This window comes from Vanessa cardui, chromosome 10 (assembly GCF_905220365.1).
Source record: "Vanessa cardui chromosome 10, ilVanCard2.1, whole genome shotgun sequence".
NCBI classification, from domain to species: Eukaryota; Metazoa; Arthropoda; class Insecta; order Lepidoptera; family Nymphalidae; genus Vanessa; species Vanessa cardui.
In genome coordinates, this window is record NC_061132.1 from 13,847,330 (window position 1) to 13,869,512 (window position 22,183).

The 22,183-nt window shown below is 36.4% G+C and overlaps 1 protein-coding gene across 9 annotated transcripts in view; it reads left to right on the forward strand.

The window, feature by feature from the left end:
- Window positions 1–21,548, forward strand: part of LOC124533192 (RIMS-binding protein 2) — a 32,864-nt gene extending 11,316 nt beyond the window's left edge. For 2 of the 9 annotated variants that reach the window (XM_047108369.1, XM_047108368.1), the window contains exons 2-21: window positions 5,719–5,919; window positions 7,040–7,238; window positions 7,308–8,204; window positions 8,279–8,399; window positions 8,468–8,645; window positions 8,976–9,108; window positions 9,662–9,852; window positions 10,084–10,287; window positions 10,399–10,593; window positions 11,185–11,379; window positions 11,554–11,805; window positions 12,758–12,817; window positions 13,782–13,871; window positions 14,577–14,789; window positions 14,908–15,135; window positions 15,468–15,698; window positions 15,775–15,934; window positions 16,128–16,292; window positions 17,120–17,193; window positions 18,241–21,548. In XM_047108369.1, the coding sequence (XP_046964325.1) occupies window positions 5,722–5,919; window positions 7,040–7,238; window positions 7,308–8,204; window positions 8,279–8,399; window positions 8,468–8,645; window positions 8,976–9,108; window positions 9,662–9,852; window positions 10,084–10,287; window positions 10,399–10,593; window positions 11,185–11,379; window positions 11,554–11,805; window positions 12,758–12,817; window positions 13,782–13,871; window positions 14,577–14,789; window positions 14,908–15,135; window positions 15,468–15,698; window positions 15,775–15,934; window positions 16,128–16,292; window positions 17,120–17,193; window positions 18,241–18,585 (4,329 nt within the window). In that variant the 5' untranslated portion in view covers window positions 5,719–5,721 and the 3' untranslated portion in view covers window positions 18,586–21,548. Of the gene's footprint in view, window positions 1–5,718; window positions 5,920–7,039; window positions 7,239–7,307; window positions 8,205–8,278; window positions 8,400–8,467; window positions 8,646–8,975; window positions 9,109–9,661; window positions 9,853–10,083; window positions 10,288–10,398; window positions 10,594–11,184; window positions 11,380–11,553; window positions 11,806–12,757; window positions 12,818–13,781; window positions 13,872–14,573; window positions 14,790–14,907; window positions 15,136–15,467; window positions 15,699–15,774; window positions 15,935–16,127; window positions 16,293–17,119; window positions 17,194–18,240 lie in introns of all 9 variants that reach the window. The other 7 variants (XM_047108371.1, XM_047108372.1, XM_047108370.1 and 4 more) reach the window with 7 other exon arrangements.
- The last annotated feature ends 635 nt before the right edge of the window (window positions 21,549–22,183 follow it).

A 22,183-nucleotide genomic window follows, 5' to 3' on the forward strand; every position in this document is an offset into this window, starting at 1 on the left:
CCCTAAAGCATGAACAGTCCTTTATTTCTTTAACATTAATAAAAATTACAAACGTCAGAATAAACAACGAAATAATGTACGTATTTTTTACGGCTCGGTGGAAACATTGTTTGGTCGCCCCGAAACTTTTTCAGGACAAAAATTCAGCGATGACATTCCTTTATCTATATACTAGCGACCCGCCCCGGTTTCGCACGGGTTTGTTTATTTATGAAATCACATTGGAAACTTCTAAAATTACCAGTGTTTCTTTACTATATTGCCCATATATTCATACAAAAATTTAATTAAAAATTAAAAAAAAAGAGGTTTCCAGCATCAGGTCCTCGCCAATTAGAAACATAAAGAGAACTAGTTAAGATAAATACAACGAGCCCAAACTGGATGGGTTTACTAAAAGTCAGTTCAGGGTTACGTCTCCTATCTTCAAACCCTAACAGCAGATCAGCTCAGTGGTTCCAGAAGACATTAGTGTTTCAATTGTCAGATCCCACGTATACTTGCCAGCAAACTGTGCGTGTAATATCCTATCACACCTAACAAACGACCTGATAACCTTGAAGAACTGAACCGATTTCGACCAAACATAGCTAAGTACACTATCGGCTATTATACCTTTCAAACGAAAAAAAAACGCATTAAAATCGGATCATTCGTTTGGGAGCTACTATGTACAGACAGATACATACACATTTACACAGACACGTCAAAATGAAACACCCCGTCGTTTTTGCGTCGGGATCACCCTATCTATTAAAAAAAACCTCATCAAAATCCGTTGCGTAGTTTTCAAGATTTAATCATACAAAGGGACATAGGGACAGAGAAAGTGACTTTGTTTTGTACTACGTAATGATAATGATAATGATGATGTATGTAAGGCTATAAATTGGCAATTCAACGTTGATATATTTCAAAATGAACGTACTTTTATTAACCTGAAGCAACATAGTGTTTCAAATGAGTTTGTTATTTGGTTTTGACTACCAAGGGTCGCAACCAGCAAAAGTTTGAGGAGCATTACGGACTTTTCTACCGAAATAAACGGTATATACGATTCGCGAAGCGCGCGCGTTTCTTGTGGCGCAACTCCACTGTTAGGACGAAATTGAAATCCTTTATTGTTACAAGTTTTATGTTTTTACTTTTAATTGTAGTTTAAAATGTTCCCATTTCGAGTTTGGAAGACTTTATATCTGTTCTTAGCTTCGAATATATGTTTTAAATAATTTTAAAAATGTACGCTTCATCTTTTAAATACATTTAGGCCTTTTTCTAGGATGTAATCTAAAAACATTTGCGTGTTATAGATATGTGAGTGATATGTGTGTATTACAACAGTGCCCACGACTCAGTGCGCGTTTGAATTTAACAAAAATGTTTGTGTGTAGTTTACAGATATCATTATAACTAAGCTGGAGCTATCTAGCTAATTATGTATGAAGCTGATTTTGAGATATTAAGTCATTAGAAGAAGGCTCCCAACACGACCACAGAGTGTGGCAGTATTTGGATATTGCAGCGTTACTGAGCCTGTGTAGCCTAAGTTACTCCTTATTTCGTAGTTACCTGCCATCAAAATCGTTCTAGCCGTTCCAGAAGAGATTACTTGGTATAAATAGACAGACAGACACAAAATGTAAAATATGTTATTTTTGTATATGTACCGTGCATTGAGTAAAATCGGGCTATTTTAATGTTACAAACAGACACTTCAATTTTATTATGTGTATAGAAAAGGATTTGCGTTGGAGGAAAATCAAAGAAGAGATGAATTGTGAGAGAAAACGAACGGGACGGGATGTTTTTTTGTTAAATTTAAACGCTTACGAGGTCGCGAGCATAGCTAGTATATAATATATGTAGAAGCGTTACACTTGTAGATTGTCAAATTATACACCACCTCTAGCTCGTAATAGAACGCTACCCTGATCTGAGAAGAACAGGCGAAAGAAACTCTGCGCGTTTTTCTATCATAGTAAGATATCAACCCTGGAACCTGACCTGAACAATATGGAACGCGGTCTGGGTTAAGAGTAATGCGTGTCTAATTATTCCGTTATGCAATGGACAGTAGCCCAGTCAATGCTAATCGTGACATCCAATGACGTTGACTTTCACTCTATAGTATTCCTGGGGTCAGTGGATTTCTCTCCTAAAAACACTTTCATTGTAGCCTCAAAGGACATTATATTTACACATAATAATGCTCATTGGCATGTCAGTTAGATGAAATGAGATGTGATATCATTATAAGTGCGTAAATATTTTTTGTGTAAATTTAAATTAGATGAAATGAAAATTGAGATTATTATTAGTGTTTTCTTATTTGTATGTAAGTTTATGGCTTGCTTGTGAGTGTTTTAAATAATCTCTCTCATATTAGGTTGTCTGGAAGAGATAACTAATTAGCTATAAGACCGGTTGCTTTTTTTTCTTTTGTCCTAAGATTTCTGTATTTAAACATTAATTATACATCCAAGAATTATACTCGATACCCTTGTGTTATTATAGGAAAGCAGTTTTTATGTCTATTTTCAACATATTTATCATCACTTAAGATTTTATAAATTGTAATAATATTATCATCATTACATAGTGTAAAACAAAATCGCTTCCCGCTGTCTGTCCCTATGTATGCTTAGATCTTTCAAATTACGCTACGCAAGATTTTTTTTTTAATAGATATAGTGATTCGACAGTAAGGTTTTTGTATGTATATAATACATAGACAATGCAATAAAGAAAGACTGATAATTTAAGATGTTTCTAATGTGATGTCATAAACAAACAAATGTTTAGAATATTTGGTATCAATATGGCACCCTTGCGAAGCCGGGGCGGGTCGCGAGTAATAAAAGCATTAGAAGCAATGGACGTATTTTAAAAAGTCCTGTTGGTACTAAATATATTATAGCCACTCGTCAGATATTCTGCTGCCATCAGTATTTTTGTGTTCCAGTTTAAAGAGAAGGTGGGCCTGTGTAAACAGGCACAAGGGACATAAAATCTTAGTTCCCAGGGTCGGTGGCGCATTGCCGATATCATAAATGGCTAATATTACTCACAAGAAAATCTATATACTAATATAAAACTTATGCAAAACGAATACACATTAAGTGCTTAAACGTTATTTCATAACCTAAATAAACTCCCATTCACGGCTCTAATTAAATTTGCATGTGGCTATAATTACGCTGGCTTCAAATGTTTCTTTGCCGTACTGCCCAAAAGCGACGTAATATATCTTTCTTTAAGCATGAAAGACATTTGTTCAGGCGCGCCATATTGCGTAGTCGCTGGCTGCTTTCCCAATTTCCCGCCGCCGGAGTGTCTGCCAAGCTTTGTGGGGCCTCCCCTCCTTTGTAAGGAGCTCCGAGGGGGCAGGTCACCGCACTTTTTCTCAGCTCGAGACGAGACGGCGACGTATAATAGCGATATTTGGCTGCGTTGAGTTCGTTGTACGCCTTCTATCGATTTTAATTTATTATTTTGAAGGTTTTTATTTAATATTCAATATGTAAATTTCTACTGCTAGGAAAACGCCTTCTCTTAAGATGATATTCAATAAAACGTTAGTTTGTATGTAATATAATATATGCGTTATGTCATTGTAATAATTCAACGATGGATTGTTTAATTGTTGTCTGTTAAAATTGTTTAGTCTAAATTAATTTAAATTTTGTTGTAAGTTAAATTGTGTTTCAAGCTGTCGGCCTGTTATATTTTTTTAATAATTGCTATTTTTTATAATTTCATATTATGTTCATTGACTATTTCACAACACAAATCTTAGTTATTATAGGTACGCTATATATTTATGAGACCTATATTATATTTACCTTTTGACCTACAAAAGGTAACACCTCATAAATATAAATATAATTATATATTGTTATTTTCCAATTATTTGTTCGTTATGCTAGTAATATTAAATAAATACATAAAAGTTTGCCATGTTGGTAATGTTGTGATAGGTATCAATCCGTCAATCGTTTTGAAATTGTCGTCGAATTCTCAAATTGCAAGTAATGGCCATTAGTACGGCGTTAACACCTCTTGACTCCCCACGGTTCCATGATGTTTTATGGGTTACTTAGTTCATATCGGTTTTATCGATGACGTCAGCCGTTGAAGGACAAATATGTACCTGTTCGAGTAAATTTTAACAGAAAATCGATAAATTATTCATACACCAGTGACGCGGCCTCGTTTATCACACTCGACTGTAACAAGGGCTTACCATAACTTTTCATTATCATCATTATTTAAAATAATTGTTTATTTTTTTTAATGAGACTCAATGGCACGAGTATGAAAATTTGTGTTCTTTTTAATAAATTTGTTTTGGTTATCTGTTTTCTCAAATAAAAAAAGAAATAATATAACATTTTGAACATAGAACGTGTTCAATAAATATACTCGTAAATAAAGAAGACAGTGAAATTTCAATTATTCATAAATGAAAAGTAAACATTAAGGTATAATTATACATTTTTAATGTATACACACAAATTTTTTACACGATTGTATTGTAAGAGTAAATTATAACAAAAAAATACATTTCAAATAATTAATTAAGCCTTAAAGAGGTATAGACATATTTTAAGAAAATTAAATTCATTCAATTTGAATCATTTTTTTCAAATTTTCCACATGTACTCCTCCTAAACGAAAAAAAAAACCAAATTTCTACATTGATAAGTACCTAAATAACGAAGTATTGAAAAATAAAAAAAATTATAACCGACGTGATAATTTTATTCTTTTTTTGAATTTAGAAGGTTCTTGGATTTTTTTGATCTATTTCGTTTTTCAAGGATTGGGTATTTTGATAGTTATATCGATATACAATCCTTGTTAACAGGTATTTTGATAATTAGAGCCGTCTCCTTTTCAGTCAACATTAATTTAACATTCGAAAGAAGAAGACATAATGCTTTACTTTACTTACTTTACCACCTGTTAAGCAAAAGGTTAAAGATATAATATGACCACTGAAAAAGCTGAAAGGGTTCTTGCCACAATCCCACGCGGTCATTTTGACATTAGTTTTAATTTAAATTGGAATATATTTAGGTTCTTAATTCAAATAAAAAAAAAAAAAAACAATTGTGACGTGACAAAATATCTAACACGATACGGCTGTAACGGGTGATGAGCAAAATATCTTTATCATGTTTTATATTACTAGGTTATGTACAGTCGGGGTAAGAAAAGATTCGTCACCTTAAGATCTATTTATTGTGTTCATTATGAGCGATAATCTGCTTTACCGATTGTGAATGACATATTGCGTCGCAATTTTTTGATGTTCAGATTCAAAATGTACTATGAGTTGAAGACTTGATAAAGGAATTAATTTGAAAACTGACAACGGTTTTCTTACTCTGAAGGTTTTCTTCAGCTTTACCGATTGTAAATGACATATTGCGTCGCAATTTTTTGATATTTAGATTCAAAATGTACTAAGAGTTGAAGACTTGATACAGGAATGAATTTGAAAATTGACGACGGTTTTCTTACTCTGACTGTCCATAGTTATAAGTAATGTTATTTAATTATTTTTTTATTAACATAAGAATTAACAACATTAAATGCTTAAATATATATACAAATATGAACTAAAACTAGTTACTGTATAAATCTTGACCGCGTGGAATGGCAAGAATGCTAGCAGCATTTATTTATTTTAATTATTCACCTTTGTGTATACAGATAATGAGCAGTTACAACATGTCGAGCGGTGGTGAGACGGACGTCCTGTCGAGGCGTCTTCGCGAGGCCGAACGAGCGCGCACCGACGCCGAGCGCGCGCACGCCGACGCGCTCGCCCAGCTCCGTAACGCGCAGCGGTCGCCGCACGACTCGCACAACGTCGAGCAATTGCAATCGAGAGTACGCGAGCTGGAGAAAAAGGTATTTTATAACAATATTCGATATTTAAATCGATATTAATATATTTCACGTTGACGCAATGATATTCTAATAAACAGATATGTTATACCCATACTAAACAACAGAAAAAAGTGTGCCGCTCCAGTGACCGTTTATTTTACATTTCGTTATAAGTAAAAAGGATAGCTTGATAAAAACAATAAGTAAAAGGGATAACTAGATTTTTTAATTACGCAAAACGTATTACTACATAATTATGATGTATTATAACGTATTACTGGCATAATTATGATGACAACGACTAGTCAAACGTCCCAATTAGGACGTTTTCTAGTCTTCACTTTTTGCGCGTTAATGACATATAGTAAGACACAAATTAGATGTAGCATCGGAAAATGCAATGGAATGAAAATAAAACCGATTACTGCCGATTTACACAACCAATAGAAATAGCTCCCTATCGCGCCATTCAACGCTATTCGTCGTTATAGATTCACGCGTCAGAGAAAGCAAGTGCATGTAAATCGACGTGTCAAATTGACGAATATATTAGGTCATATGATATTACAAGTTATTACGTTTGTGCAAAGATTATAATCGCGTGATAAATAAATATTGATAATTTGGAATAGCGTACTTAATTCGGATGTGATCGGTTTTACGAATTTTGCCGATGCTACATCTAAGTTGTGTCGTACTATATCTGTTTACTAGAACATCATTGTGTTGACATAATTCAAGTCAAATTCAAGAAAAGTATCTAATGTCATCCCCTCCATGTGGTACCAAATAGGTTGGTTGAAGCTCTACAGAGAGACAGAGACAAAGAGACAATGTTGATTAAAGTATTATTTATTTAGTCCGCCATAATAAGGTGGCAGGCAAATGGGTAACCCGATGGTCACCACAGTCTATAGCTATTAGCTGAAAGATAAATTAACCATTCCATAAGACGCTATCATTGGGAACTAATATGTTATGTCCCTGATGCTTGGAGACACAGGCTCACTCCCTCATCAAACTAAAAAAAAAAACAAAAACGGAACAGTTAAAGACGAATATTTAAAGGTCGCCAGCTGTTTGCAATGTAGACGTACTATCCATCATTCGCGCATAATAAATTAATATTTTTGTCTGTAAGGCTGCATTGGAAACAGTTCGTTGTGAGGAGCTGCAGTTAGAATTGTCATCGGCGATGCGGGCTCGTGGCACTTCAACTACCGCCACTTGGACGACGTCAGTGGCTCAGCCCGCTTCTGAGATAGAACGTATCATGGCGAAGATTGAACAAGACAACCGCATCTTAGCTGAATTAGAACATTCTAGATCAACTACACACGGTATATATTCTGTTTTTCTTTTTGTTTTCGATTATTAGATGAAGATATATTATGATTTTTTTTCTATAGGTATTCAACAAAGTGGATCTAATCAGGCGCTGGGAGAGTTCCATTCACCGACGCCGTCACCTTTGCCTCATTCGTATACGAGCTCAGGCCACGTAGTTCTATGTCAGAGCAACACAATGCCAACTTTGTCTTCACTCCACGCCACCTCACAGTTCACTGCCCCTAGCTCCAACTCTGTAGCCTACTCTATGAGTGCGCACAACCCTTCCTACTCAAACCCTGTATCTGCCTCTTTTGGTTTGTCTAATACCCACCAAGTTACTTTTACAAACCCAGTTACTGCTCCACTTGTAAACAATATCAGCCAAATTTCCAGTACTCTGGCTGGTTTACAGTCAAATCTTCAAAATATAACAGGTAACGTTTCCGCTATGAGTTTGGGATCAACGTTAGGTGGCCCCTCTATGACTGGAACTATGGCTGGAACAGGACTTTCGAGCTGTTTGAACAATCCACCGACAAGTTTATCCAGCGGTCTCACGAGTACGCTTGCTGGCATACAAAGTCATCTGCCTAGTGCCCTTGGAAATGCTCTATCTAATCTAACGGGAGGAACACAGATTGGAGGTCTCAATACGAGTTTAACGGGAACCAACGCATATGGAACTGGACCTGGAACATACACGAATCCTCTCTTATCGAGTGGCTTGGGAACAAATACTATGAATATTAAACTTAAACCCATAGATGAAATTGATCTTGGCTTAAGCAGATACGGAACAAACAATCCATCAATAGTTAGAGCTGCTACGCCTGTTACACCGCACCAACCGACTTGGAATTTAGGATTAGATAGCCAATTTGGAACTGATAGAATAGGAAATTTAGACACATTTCTTCATGACCGAGGTCCGAGAGCTATAAGACTTTTACCAAATAATATATTGGACGTAGATGGTACGTAGCTTTCGCATTACATGAACATATAAAGTTTCACTATTGCCATAATTACTATTATTCCTGAATTTCAGTACGAAATACCCATTACATGAACGGCGGTGCGCCATCTGAGCCACAAGTCGATATGTTGGACATACCAGGAAAAGGCCGTTGCTGCGTTTACATCGCGAGGTTTTCATACGAACCACCTGAGTAGGTTATTTCTCCATTTATGATGAACATAAAATTAATATTCATATAAATGACAGTAATTTTTTTAGTGTCGAAAATACCGAAGGAGAATTATCTATCTGCGCTGGAGATTATTTGCTCGTTTGGGGTCCACCTGACCCAAATGCGACTATGCTTGATGCTGAATTGTTAGACGGACGACGTGGTCTAGTTCCTGCTAATTTTGTTCAACGTCTGGTTGGTGATGATTTATTGGAATTTCATCAGGTAATGAGACATACACACATCACATATATGTATAATTACGGCCAAAAGTCGAAGGAAACAAAAACAAATCTGGGAAATAATTTGTAAGTTTAAAATGAAAATGTAAGCTGTGATCAGTGATAATAAAACCTCTTTTTTAAAAATGAGCTGAATAAAATTGTTTTGTCTCTATTGTATTAAAATATTAAATTGTCTACATCGAGTTTGCATTTTCAATTTCGATAAGATTATTGCTGCCTTATTTCGACTTCAACCGTAATGCATACATACAGAGTTCAATTTCGAAATTGTAAGATAAGAGCTCTTATTTCATATTTATTGCATCATTAGGCCGTCGTAGCTACTTTACGTGATGCTGATGAGACTGCAACCACAGCTATAAGTGATTTATCCCTTAGTAGAGATGTGGCACGCCTTAGTGAGATGGCAGACATTAGTGAAGGGCCTGAAGACGATGATAATGGTAAGATAGTGTTTCCATTAAATCAACGAGCATTTGATTTTTCATCAATTAAATTTTTAGAGTATGTTAAATAAGTTTAGTTTCCTAACACACAGACACCACTAAATTCCACAGTAGTAAGTACCTAGACATTTTAGGTATTTACAGTCGTACCCTAATCAAATTTTTGGTAGTAGTTATTTTTCATTACACATTTATTTGTATTAGTTAACTTTCAATATATTCCAATCGCATGATAATTTACACACACAATAAAATGCACAAATAAGTTTGTTTGATGACTAATGAAGTTAAACTTTAGCGATAGTGAATGCCGAACTAAAGATAGCAAGCAATGTATAGCAGGATTTTAAATCAATTTAAATTATTATTTATAATGTAGCCATAGAAATCTATAGTTAAACCTTTATCCTTTCCTAATTGCCTCATCCTATTACATCGGATTTCGCTGCACGCTTCTTGGCATATCACTCGCACTTCGCCTGCTTGGCTAACTTCCTACTCGCGATCAACCCTCGGACCTGAACAGCCAAGCTGTTTTTCTCGTCGCTAGTGCCTGCACCACGCCAGCTCACCCTCGAGAGACAGCTCAACAAGTCCGTGCTGATTGGTTGGACGGCGCCTGAAGGAGTCCAGCAAGCGAATATCGAAAGCTACCATGTCTACGTCGATGGCGTCCTCAAAACCACCGTCAAGGCAACGGAGCGTACACGCGCTTTGGTCGAAGGCGTAGACGCTAATCGAGTGAGTCGTTATTTATAGAATAATTGATTATTAATTAATGTAATTATCTTTGATATAATAGGTATTGTTTATATTTTTAACTTTTATTTATTTAGTAAAATCACATTTAGTTTCATCAACGTTTTTATTTCATATTTTTCTTAATTACTTTTTCGAAATTGACGATAATTATTTTATTGTTTTATTTATGTGTTTATTACTACACTGACTGAATGTTTTATGTTTCCAAAGCCACATCGAATTAGCGTCCGTTCAGTAACAGCTACGCGGCGTACGTCGAGGGACGCGGCCTGCACCATGGTTATAGGACGAGACACTGGGAACATGGGCCCTACCTGTGTGAGGGCTAGTGGAGTCACGTGTTCCCAAGCTGTGATATCATGGTTGCCAGCAAATTCTAACCATCAACACGTCGTCTGTGTTAATAATGTCGAAGTAAGATAATTATTCTGTAAAAATTAACAGGGTCTTATAATTTTTCTTGTTTTTGGCATTCAGGATTTTGATTTATGTTTTTAAGAGATTTAACCGAGGCATATCTTTTAGGTTCGAACTGTAAAGCCAGGTGTTTATCGGCATACGATAACAGGCCTCTCACCGAGTACACAGTATCGAGTGACGGTCAGAGCTAAGCATTTAAGGGCGGGCCTTCCTGGGGTTCCTATTGAAGAGGCCCCTGGCGCTTACACTGACTTCAGAACCTTACCCAAAGGCCTGCCTGATCCACCTAATGAAATAATGGTACATAAATATTATTTTATCAAATCAGCATGAGATGACTTAAGCATGCTTTCGTCAATTTTTTACACTTCACACTCACATCCTGCTCGCCATGATATGAAAATATTACCTTACCTATTATGACTATTTAGCTCATATTTATTTTTTATGATCCGGATTGTAATAACTTAAAAGGAAACAGTTATGTAAATAATGATAAATTACAAAACTGCTTCTCGAAATATAACCGATCAGCGTTTTAGCACACGCACTTAAAGAATGCTTTCCAACGCTCACCAAGTGTGTGGTTAAGTCCTAACATTAACGATTCCACAAGTCATACACGACCCCGCCCCTTTCGAGTACTATCACGACCTCAAAGCACGCGGCACAATGGAAAATTTCGAGGAAGTCGCGTCAATCGCAACCATTAATCCAGCGCCAGGACAAATTTTGATTGACTTCGCTCACGTTGTTGGTAGCTTAGTACTCCCTTTGTTTTGTCGATCCTCCCTCGATGTGGCTTAATAGTATATATGAATACATTGTCATAAACCAATTGGCCTTACGAAAATAGCTGGATTGTTGGTGGTGATTGGTGCGGTGTCGCAGGTGGAAGCTGGACCTCAGGACGGCACACTGCTTGTGACGTGGCAGCCGGTGCTTCGGCCTCCCGCTTCTGGGCCTGTTACGGGGTACGCGGTGTATGCCGACGGGAAGAAGGTGACCGATGTCGATTCGCCGACTGGCGATCATGCTCTCATCGACATTGGCAAATTGATCGGCCTCAATCCGAAATGTGTCACTGTGAGTACTGTAAGGCTTAGACTGGCTACTTGAGCGCTGTGTTGTTGATATACGCACATATTATTTCCGTCAACGGCACAAGGCGTTGTGTGCTATTATAAAATTATCCTTTTTATTTCACGAACGAAGCGTGCAAAAGGTTAGATATAGGTATTTAGCTGTTATGGGTTACAGGTGCGAACCAAATCGCGGGACAGCCAGTCGAGTGATAGTGCTCCAACTCCCATACCTCCTGCTGTGCTCCGAGGGGTTGCTTCGAGAGTCCCCCGTGGACCGGGCCCTGGTGTCACGCAGCCGACGCCCGGTTACCGAGGCCAGCGCCCCCAGCCTTACCAACAACACCAGCAAGTGATAGAACACGACGAAAATCTATCGGACAAAGAGATATTCCCAACGAGCAATCGTCACGATCCACAAACGACTCAGGTGAAAATTAATTTAAATTATCTTTCGTTTAATGTTACTATGTACATACATTTTTTTGGAATATTTGAATTTTATAATAAATAAATGTATAACAAAGTAATATCGTAACATTTTAATTAAATTAAATTTTCAGCTTTCAATAATATATTTCCTTAATAAATTGTAACGCTTTGTTTATCGAATTTTATTTATTTTATTAACAGAATGGTGATGTTATGTTACGTACTATTTTATCATTGAACTGTATAATGTGGGCACAGCACTTTGTGTATATTTAGTTCGCAAATCAGTGTCGTATAATATATTGTGTGTAAAATCTATAATCATTTGGCCAGTATTTATACATTATTTAATGTATTTATAATGTGTATAAGAAGCTTCGTATTTTATTTATTTTCATTTCCGGTCTTTCCATTTGTGTCTTCTTAGTTGTTTTATGAGAATCAATGTCATATGCTCTACGTACGGGAAAAGCTATTTGTAGAAGTGTCATGACCATTCCACTCAACTCGAACTAAAAAAAATCCTATAATCAGAATTATACAGTTGTGAAATGATGCATTAACAAATAGCCTTTCGCGTAATATCGGTGTTGCAAACTGCACTCTTTATACATACTTTCTCCTGTGGTTCTGTCGCTGGCATCTTCTAAATGTCGAGTAGTTTATTTGCCAAACGAATCAAACACAACCACGCGCGCCATTGATTATTACCTATAGCTATGCACTCGGCTCGAGCGTTCAAAATTAAATGTTTCTTGCTTGCGACTAGATCTGTAGACTCTAGTGCTACTGGCCGATACCTAACAGCGCACGACACCCTACAGATACCTATACTTAGACAAATAAAGAGCTTGTACTTTGTGACACAGTATCTCTCATCGAGCTCATTGAATTAACGTGCAGCGTAATAACCTCTCTCTCTCACATAACTATTATACACCTTTCCGTAGCCCACGAGCGGATTCGGCACAGGCCTCCTAAAGAGTATATTCGACAAAATAACCCCTTCGGTAAGGAATTTTAACACGTCTTTTATATATATTTTTATATTTATTTCGAAATCTTGACACGTTTTGTTTAGAACTTTACGACTTTTTTTTATTTTGGGAGTGTTTTTTATTTAATTTATTAGTTTAATTTTTTTTATTATTATTTTTACACAGTGTGCTCGTATTTTAATAGTATCGTAATATGCGTATTTACTTACGTAGACAATTTATAATCCATACATATGACAATATTTTTTAAGTATGCTTTTGTACATATCAAAGTAGACAGATACAATATTTAACCGTAGACGAAAAGTACTCGTTAGCTAACTTATATGCATATTCATTTATTGAATAAACTTAAAGAGTTTCATATGTTTAGACCTTAAAATATACATATCATAGCTAATTAGACTTGGAAACATGATTAGAGATTAAAAAATCAAATAGTCTAAAACCTTATGGAATTGGTCTTTGAAATGAATATTTATAATATTATTTATTATTTTTTTCTATAGACATTATATGAACGAGAGAAAGCAACAGTGTACTGAAAGACATACCAGATAGTCATATCGTTAACATAACACAACTCAGATACGAGTATCATTAGGTATAAGACTAATAAACCATTTACACGTCATTTGTAGATCATACGTTACATATGAAGATACGAAATTCAATATTCATGCGCCTGTATTATGACAGACTGAAAGCAAGGGAACGCTTTCACTACAGCCTTTTCTTTTCACTTCGGCTTCAAAACGCGGCTTCACTTGCTCTATTTATATTGCCTTCATATACTGAACTGTGTTTGTATATCCTTCTTACTCATACTTATATCCTCGTCCGCTTAACTGATTAGTTCTTGCTTCAGCGGTTAATGTTACAGAAAAGAATCATCAGATCACACTCGATCACAATCATAATCATGTTCATTTACTGTTATCAATGATATGTTGAATGACCGTGTGGTACCTATTAGCAATCGGGGATACCGGCCATCGAAATCACTAAAGAGGGAGCGGTGGAGGCCGGTAGCGAGGACGAGGAGGCGTCGCGTCGCCGCCCGCAGGTCTGCGATCTCTCCTAGCTGTCATCGATGTGCTCTCCATGTGCTAGCACTATTCACTTTGCTCTCTTCTCTTTCAATTTTATGCGGAACTTCCGAGACACATGTTTTCACTTTTCGTTGTTCTGTGTTGTTATCTTCACGTCCCCGATGTTCTACACACTACACAGGTTCACGTCCGACACTACCCAGGTCTTGTTACACGTAATTTAACCGCCCAGATAGGTAGCAGACAGATTCCCCACAGAGCACTCGAAACAGAATCATACCATCTGAGCATGCGCGGCGTGTTTGTATGACTGTTCCTGCATGCTGTCTTGGCTTCAACTCGTTCTCAGTACTCCTTTCATCGACTCTTTACTTTACTCTGTTGAAACAAGGTTTAAGAACAGTATACTCGTAAATAAACATCTTGAATTGAAATATATATCAAATTATGTTAACGTGCATCCAACGCTATCAACTTTCGGAAATTTTGTGCTGTGGATGATATATGGTTTCAAATGTAAGTGCTGCACGCTAGCTTTCGTTGTGCATGGGGATTCAATAGAGTTTCAGCGGAATGTTATGTAAACGAAAGGTAAAGTATTTTTTGCTTTTGATCGCATACGCCAAACTTATATGGCTGTGAAGCTTGATAAATTGCTGTGGGCTTTGATATGGAAAATCTAACCTTATTAATGTCTTGGTACGTACGGACGTCAGCAGCAGCCGTCCCAACCTGCACAAGCGTCGCAGCAGCCTTCGGGTCAGCAGTACCAGAATACACAAGCCTACCATGGCACGCAGCAACCCCCCTATCAACAGGGCGGCCAGTTTCAAAGTAACCAACCGAACCAATTCCCTGGGCAGCCACAGCAGTATCAGAACCCTCCGCCCAGGAATCACCACGAACGAGGGCGTCCTCCTAATCCTCACCAGGTTATTTATGTTGTATCATTACAATCAATTCTGTTAAAAAATGTACATTACATAAAACAATACGTTATGACAAACTTTTCATAATTGCTACTATAATAAATATTCGTTTGCACCGCAGCAAGTTCAACAAACCCAACAAGGCCAAGTTCAGCAATATGGCCCACGTCCTGGTCCACCAGTAGGCCCTAGAGGTCCTCCGCCGGGGCAGCGTCAACCTCAAAGTCACCAACAATCAAAGAGATGTCGTTACTTCGTGGCATTGTTTGACTACGATCCAGTGACTATGAGTCCTAATCCTGAGAGTTGTGATGAAGAGTTACCCTTCAGCGATGGAGACACAATAAAGGTATTTTTAAGCGAGAAATAAAAATAGCCTAAAATAAGGACCTTCTCTCAAATATATAATATGTATTCACAATCAGGACCGTCTTTAACTAATAGTAGGCCTGGGGCATGTTGGGATAATGGGGCTCTCATGACTTTGACAGAACACTATTTTGTTATAATAGATAAAGAAAGTAGATAAACAAGGTTATAGATTATTTTTTATTAAGAACTACATATTTATATTATACTTATTCATTTGATCTAAAGGGGCCTCTATCGAACGCAGGGCCTGGGCACTTGCCCAAAGTGTCCAATAGGAAAGCGGGGTCTGTTAATAATGAATGATAACAGGTTTGGGGCGACAAAGATGCTGATGGCTTCTACTGGGGGGAGTGCCGCGGTCGTCGTGGCTATGTTCCCCACAACATGGTCGTGGAAGTATCAGAACAGGAAGCGACTGGACAAGCTGCCGCAAAGCCTCGGGACAGATGGTCGGATGCCTACACCCAACAACCAGTCCGACGTATGGTTGCTCTCTACGACTACGATCCTCAGGAACTAAGTCCTAATGTCGATGCTGATGTAAGTACCAATTTAAATAATTAACCAGTTTAAAATACATATCCTGTTGTGCAATTGTTCGTGTTGAATATTTTAGGCGGAATTGAGCTTTCAAACGGGTCAGATCATTCTCGTGTATGGCGATATGGACGACGACGGTTTCTTTATGGCAGAAATCGATGGTTTGAGAGGCTTGGTACCCAGTAACTTCTTGACGGAAGCCACCGACCAATATGGACAGGGACAGCCCGGTCAAGGTTTGAATATAAAACTTTTATTTAGTAAAAATAAAATACATACATCAGTTAGGGTCTCAATCAATGGTTCCAAAGCCAGACCTCTTTACTGAGTTTTCATACTTAATTGATGTTAAAAATCATCTTTTGGCCGGTGTCGAAAAAGTATGTTAATAAAAAGGAATTTTATTTCATTACTTACAATATAATATAGGTCCTGGAGCGGCTGGTGGTAGAACAGCAGTCGCAGGATCAAGTGTTCCTGGGGGAGGTCAGGGACGCGGGCGCGGCGTCCCGACCGGTCCCGGCGCACGAGGCCCTCCCCCTCCGCCACGGGAAAACGTTGCTCCTGCACAAAGAAACCATCAGCGAAGAGCAGGTATGATTTACCACACTTTTGCGTAATGTATTGTGTAGAGCCGCGAACGGCTTTTCAATATTCGCTGTTATAGTTACTCTCCCTGTTAGATAAAAAAAAATAAGATCGTTTAGGTAAGTTCAGCTGATGATCAGGGTTAATTCTGATCACTAAGAGCTTTGAGTGTTTCATGTTTGCACCTTGGACTTGCTGTGTGACTACTGAAAGACGCTCGCTATTTCGCTCTGGAAACTTCTATCATCTTCTCTGTACACGGTTTAACGATTGCCACAGGACTCGCATTGCGAGTTGTTGCTTGCCGAAATTAATACCTTGCTAACTTATAAACGACACTGAGGAATTTGATAAACTAAACGATAACTTACTCTGTGAAATAACCTAACACTTTTACAGCGTCAAGTGCAAATAAATATCTCAAACGCGAGTCCGGTTGCAATCCACGGAGCACAAAGACTCTTGGTGTACACTTTGCTGAAAAACACTATCTTGGATTACACAGTCACAGACATCGATGTTATACACGCGGTAACTAGAGGATACAGCGAAACACGAAATCTATGAAACTAAACTTCGTTAATGTTTTCAGCGTTACCTTCAGGGCAACTTAATTTTATTTCGCATTCTCTTTCTGACTATCTATTCTGTTTTTATTTTATCACAACTTCCCTGTTTTGTCGGATAGCTGTCACGTTAGCTCACGCGAGGTAGGCTGGTCAAATACACGCAACATAGTATGCACAGAGTCCACGACGTGCGTGATGTGTGATCCAAGATTCGAGTGGTTGTCTGTGGTCACTTATATGTTGTGTGTATTGTCTGTTCGCTAGATGCCTGCCCTCTCCCCCCTTCTCAGTTAGACCACAACACATGCGCCAGTAATCCAGAACAGGCGAATTCTCAGGTAAAAATATTACCGTTTATACAGTTTATTGACCCCACAACAATACTTTCAGATTACGCAATGATGCTAGTCATTTTTCTTTAGTTCGACTACCACTTCATACTTTTAGATTTTCACTGTTTTCATTTTATTATGTTATTTTTCTTCTATTTTATTATTTGGTTGCGTTTCATCTACGCCCAGTGTATAGCTTTGTGGGCGAATCGTCCGGAGATAATGTTGACCAAAACTTATGGACTAATCGTTGAAGTTTATGTACACTTTATATCATCTCATACTGGACCATATCATACAGAACTGGAACAATACTACACTGGCGTATACTTCACGTACATCATATAGCATTACCCATTTACCTTAACGTTGACTGATTCTCGGAAGCCTGTGAATGTGATCCACGACTAGACGACTACGCTTATGATGCCAAATGTTGATCTTCAAAGATAATTCGAGCTTTATTCTTACTTAATATCATTACGAGGAAAGACAAGGAATTTCGTGAAAGTAATCGTCTAGCGAATGAATCTATTTTACTTTCTATAATTTATCCAATGCATGGTGTTCTATACTTGCATATGATTTCACTTCGCTATACGCTATAGAATCAAAAAGTTTTGTATACAGTTATAAAATTTTGAGCAACAGTTTTTTTTCTAATTATTTAATTCGCTTTCGTGTTTGCATGCATTAATATTTGTACATCGTACTTTGTCAGTATTATAGTTTAATGCATGAATTTATATAAATATTTACCTTATGAAAAATATTTTCAATAATATTCAAAATTTACCAAAATAATCTTCCCTAGAATAGATACCCAATTTTTAAATAACAGACTTGATAATTTATCAGACATGTCCATTCACATTAATCAGTAGTTGAATAGAAGCGAATAGTTCAGATTCGCTAGATATCATGGAATTGCATTAATTACAATTATCTTTACGATGCTAGTTTCATTAAAATGAATTCCGAGCCTGACGCGGAGAGTTTGGCTCTCGCAACGATATATGTGTTTCATGAACCTTTGTGTATGTGTGAGTGCAGCAGGCGAGGGGGAGAGGCGTGGTGAGCGCTCCGCAGGCGACCACGATCGCGCGAACGAGCGCTGGTAACGTGAGCACGCCGACCGCTCAATCCCCGGGGTCCACGGCCGCGCTGACCGCCATGCCGCCCATTGGCACCACGACGGCGGTCAGCACGTCGCCCGCGCGGCGCGGCGGCCCGGCCGTGGTCCCGGCCCCGACCGCGCAACCCATTTCTCAAGCTCAACCCCCGACGTCTCAACCCAACCTCATGCAGAAGTTTTCGGAGATGACCGCGCCCGGCGGGGACATCCTCAGCAAGGGGAAGGAACTCATCTTCATGAAGTTCGGCCTCGGCGGCAAATAATGTCGGCGTTACGGCCTCTAGGGCCTTCTTGTACGTGAATTCGACTATTTTATTTGTGTATCGCCTCTAAAGGGGGTTCTACTGCTGTCTGCCCGGCTAAAATTTATCACGGCCGCATTGTATATCGAATTTTTCTACTTTAGGCCATTCGGTTTTCCCCTAACCCGATCTAATATAAGGAATGTTGTAAATAATTAAAAATTAAAATTCAATAAACGCACAGTTTAGTGAATATTCAAATATTTAGTGGTCTCGATAGTACGCACGGTTGAAAGTTAAACACCTGGAATTATAGTTACATGTAATGTTTTCTATCTATCTGATCTGTTCCCGTCTGTTAGCTTAGTTTTAGGTATATTTAGTATGTTGTGGAGGATACATTTTGTTCAGGCATGGCATACTCTCTCCGTAAAATTAAGTAGCACCAGGATGTTACTTTAGCATATAACAAAGTGTTACGTGTCGCCGCTGCTCATATTCCTAAAATGATCCTCCACATTACAGTATTTTCTTTCGCATTCAAATACGAAATATCTTGTTTAATGAAATGTCTAACTGATATTCCTTACTTTAACTTGGTTAGACTGTATATTTCCTTCTGTATTAAGTTACCGATCGCTAGAGTTGTCTTGTTAACTAAATTAAACAGTTCTTTGCCTTACACATTTGCGTAAGCACATGTCTGGAAAGTGCTTAATAAACGATTCTACCAAGGTAAAATGGTCGATGAAACCGTGTTTTGTGGTACGAATTCGAACCTGCAACCGTCCTTGCAGAAACGATGAAACCGATCATCAGTTGCTACTTTGCAACTAGGGACTCGCGCACGTGAAATATATTAACTGTTCCAAATGTTTATGATAATGTTATATATTGAATCACAAATTTTAAATATATTTTAAAATTTAAAATAACATTAATATTACTCTATATTCAATGTTCACATACTGTAAGTTGTGTTACTTAATATAATTGTCATTGTATGTACATTTGAATATAATATAGGTATGTTAAAAGTACAGTTCAACAGCCGTTTAACTAATACTAAGATTTTTCTGTAAGTTCAATAGTTAAAATAAAACGCTACATTCAAATCCCCACTCCAAAAAAATTAATATTCTGTGATAGTAGACGTGATACCATCTTTCCATTAATATGTAATTAAAATAATTGCGTCATTTTATCACATTCGAACTGTTTTCAATGTTTTTTAACTTTGATCCGTTGATCGGAGTTTGCCAAACAGAAAGTAAAGCTCAGGTGGAGTGGAAAAAACAACACACATTTGCAATATGATGGAAATAAATAATACAAATTCACCACTTTTTTTTAATTAGGATTTTTACATTACTGTCTTTGGAATTATTTTTTAAAGACATTTAATGAAGAAAAAAAACGGTATCAAAATTGTCGGTCAAAATAAAATTAATTTAAGTCCTCTTTTAATTTTTTGAATACATTTATAACAAAATGTATGTTTAAAAGTAATAAAAAACCCTCATTCAAAAGTTTTTGAATGAGTGTTTTTTTATTTGCTTAGATTTTGAGTTTTTCTGTTTCAACATAATTATATGTAGGCAAAGACCTTACGTATCGAGCCACTATACAATAGTATACTTTTATGATAGTGTATTATTTTTTAAATTTTGTCAATGGTATTTAAATTATGAAATAACCAATTACAAACCAGTTATGTATCGTATAAATACTTAACAATCAACGATGTTTGTCTGTTATTGAAATTAATACTTTATCTTCGATACAATAAATTTATGACTTAACCTTTTTTGTAATTCTCAGAGTTTGTATCACATATGATAGGTTCTTTTTGATGGTTGAATATATGATATATATATTTAGATCAAAATGATCTATTGAAGGTTTGTAGAAATGTAACAATCCATTTAACGAACTTACAGTTTCAGTATCTATGGGCTCTATAATTTATTTTGACAATTAATGTCTATGGTAACGAACTTTTTTTTTAAATTCTTCATGTCTCAAATCACGATCATTAAAGACAAACCTATTTAAATCGTTGTTGTACATATTGTTCGATAAGGTTGCTTGAACTGTAGGCTACTTCGATGCTCACTTCGTACAAGGGATTCTCTATTAAGTCCTTATAATCGCTTTGTATTTAACCAATGACATTATCGAGTACTTAAATCTTTTCACGTATAAATCCAGAGTTAGCTTGCGATTCTTAGATTAACCATTTATATTGTATTAACATGTTTAAGCCGTGCTGTTTACTCCACAATATTATAAAGGCGGTTTCGCTGTGCATTGTGTAAATGTCACGGAACGCGACAATTTTCTATGAAATTACAGATAATAAATTTTACATTTCAGAACATTTTATAATTGTTCTTAATTTTCGAAAATAGAATTAAAAAAAACCAAAAAAAAAAACTAATCGAACGACGTAATCTCTCTTTGATTATTCTTATTAAAACGTTTATATTCGTTTATAAAATACTATGATAATAATGATAATAAATTTGTAGTTCGATATTTAAATCGTTGCATATCGAAACCGCCGCATTCGTGTATGTTACAACGGTTGTAAATAATCGTGCGAGTGACAAATACATAATATATTAGCTAAGCTCCAGCCTCCAGGCTACATATCTACCTATAAATGTATGACCTGATGTTAATTGAGGTTTTTCTATTAATAATTATTCTAGTGTTACGTCTAACAGCGTTCAAAGTTGTTCACTTGTTTATACATTGTTATAATACTGTACCCATATCTATATTCCATGTACCTATGTGTATGGTTATTTATACGACATAATATAATATAATTATTGTATATTAATCGTGAAATCATGAAAAGCATAATTGATTATGAAAAGTTGTATATTAATTATAATTAATGATGAATTATGACAATCTATAATAAATAAAACTCTAAACAATGTACCAAATACGCTGCGACATATTAAATGATACAAATGCCGCTTCTTTATTTATTGTATTTATTTTATATTATACCTTCAACAGCATATAATTGAAAAATAAAAAATAAACTTGTAGATACTTCGATAATCAAAAAATAATATAAACATGTCTACAAAGTATATCTCACATCACAATAAAAAAAATTCATCAGATTCGGTTCAGTGGTTTGGTCTGGTAGAGCGATAGATAGATTTACTTTAACATTTTTATTATTAATATTGATTAAACATGATGTCTAAAATGTCCAGATAGATTTCGAGGGGTAAAAATATAAATAAAAAACTCATGTACATAGTTACAATAAGTTGTAAACTTTTTAATTTAAACGATTTTAATACTAACGTAACAAAATAATATAACACAACAATAAATACTGTGGCGGGTGATTATAAACCATATTGAAAAATTTTAATAAGATGACAATAATTAATAAAGAAAAACACTTAAATTTAAAACATATTTGGTTATGATATTCAGTCTTGTATTTTATAAGTAATGTTTTAAAAGTAATGTCTTGCTGAATGATTTGTGTCTTAGCAGTGAATTGAAAATAACTGCGTTAAAATTAAGAAAAAATAATTAAAAAACGAATGCGTATGGAATACAATTTTACGTGACGAAACCAGAC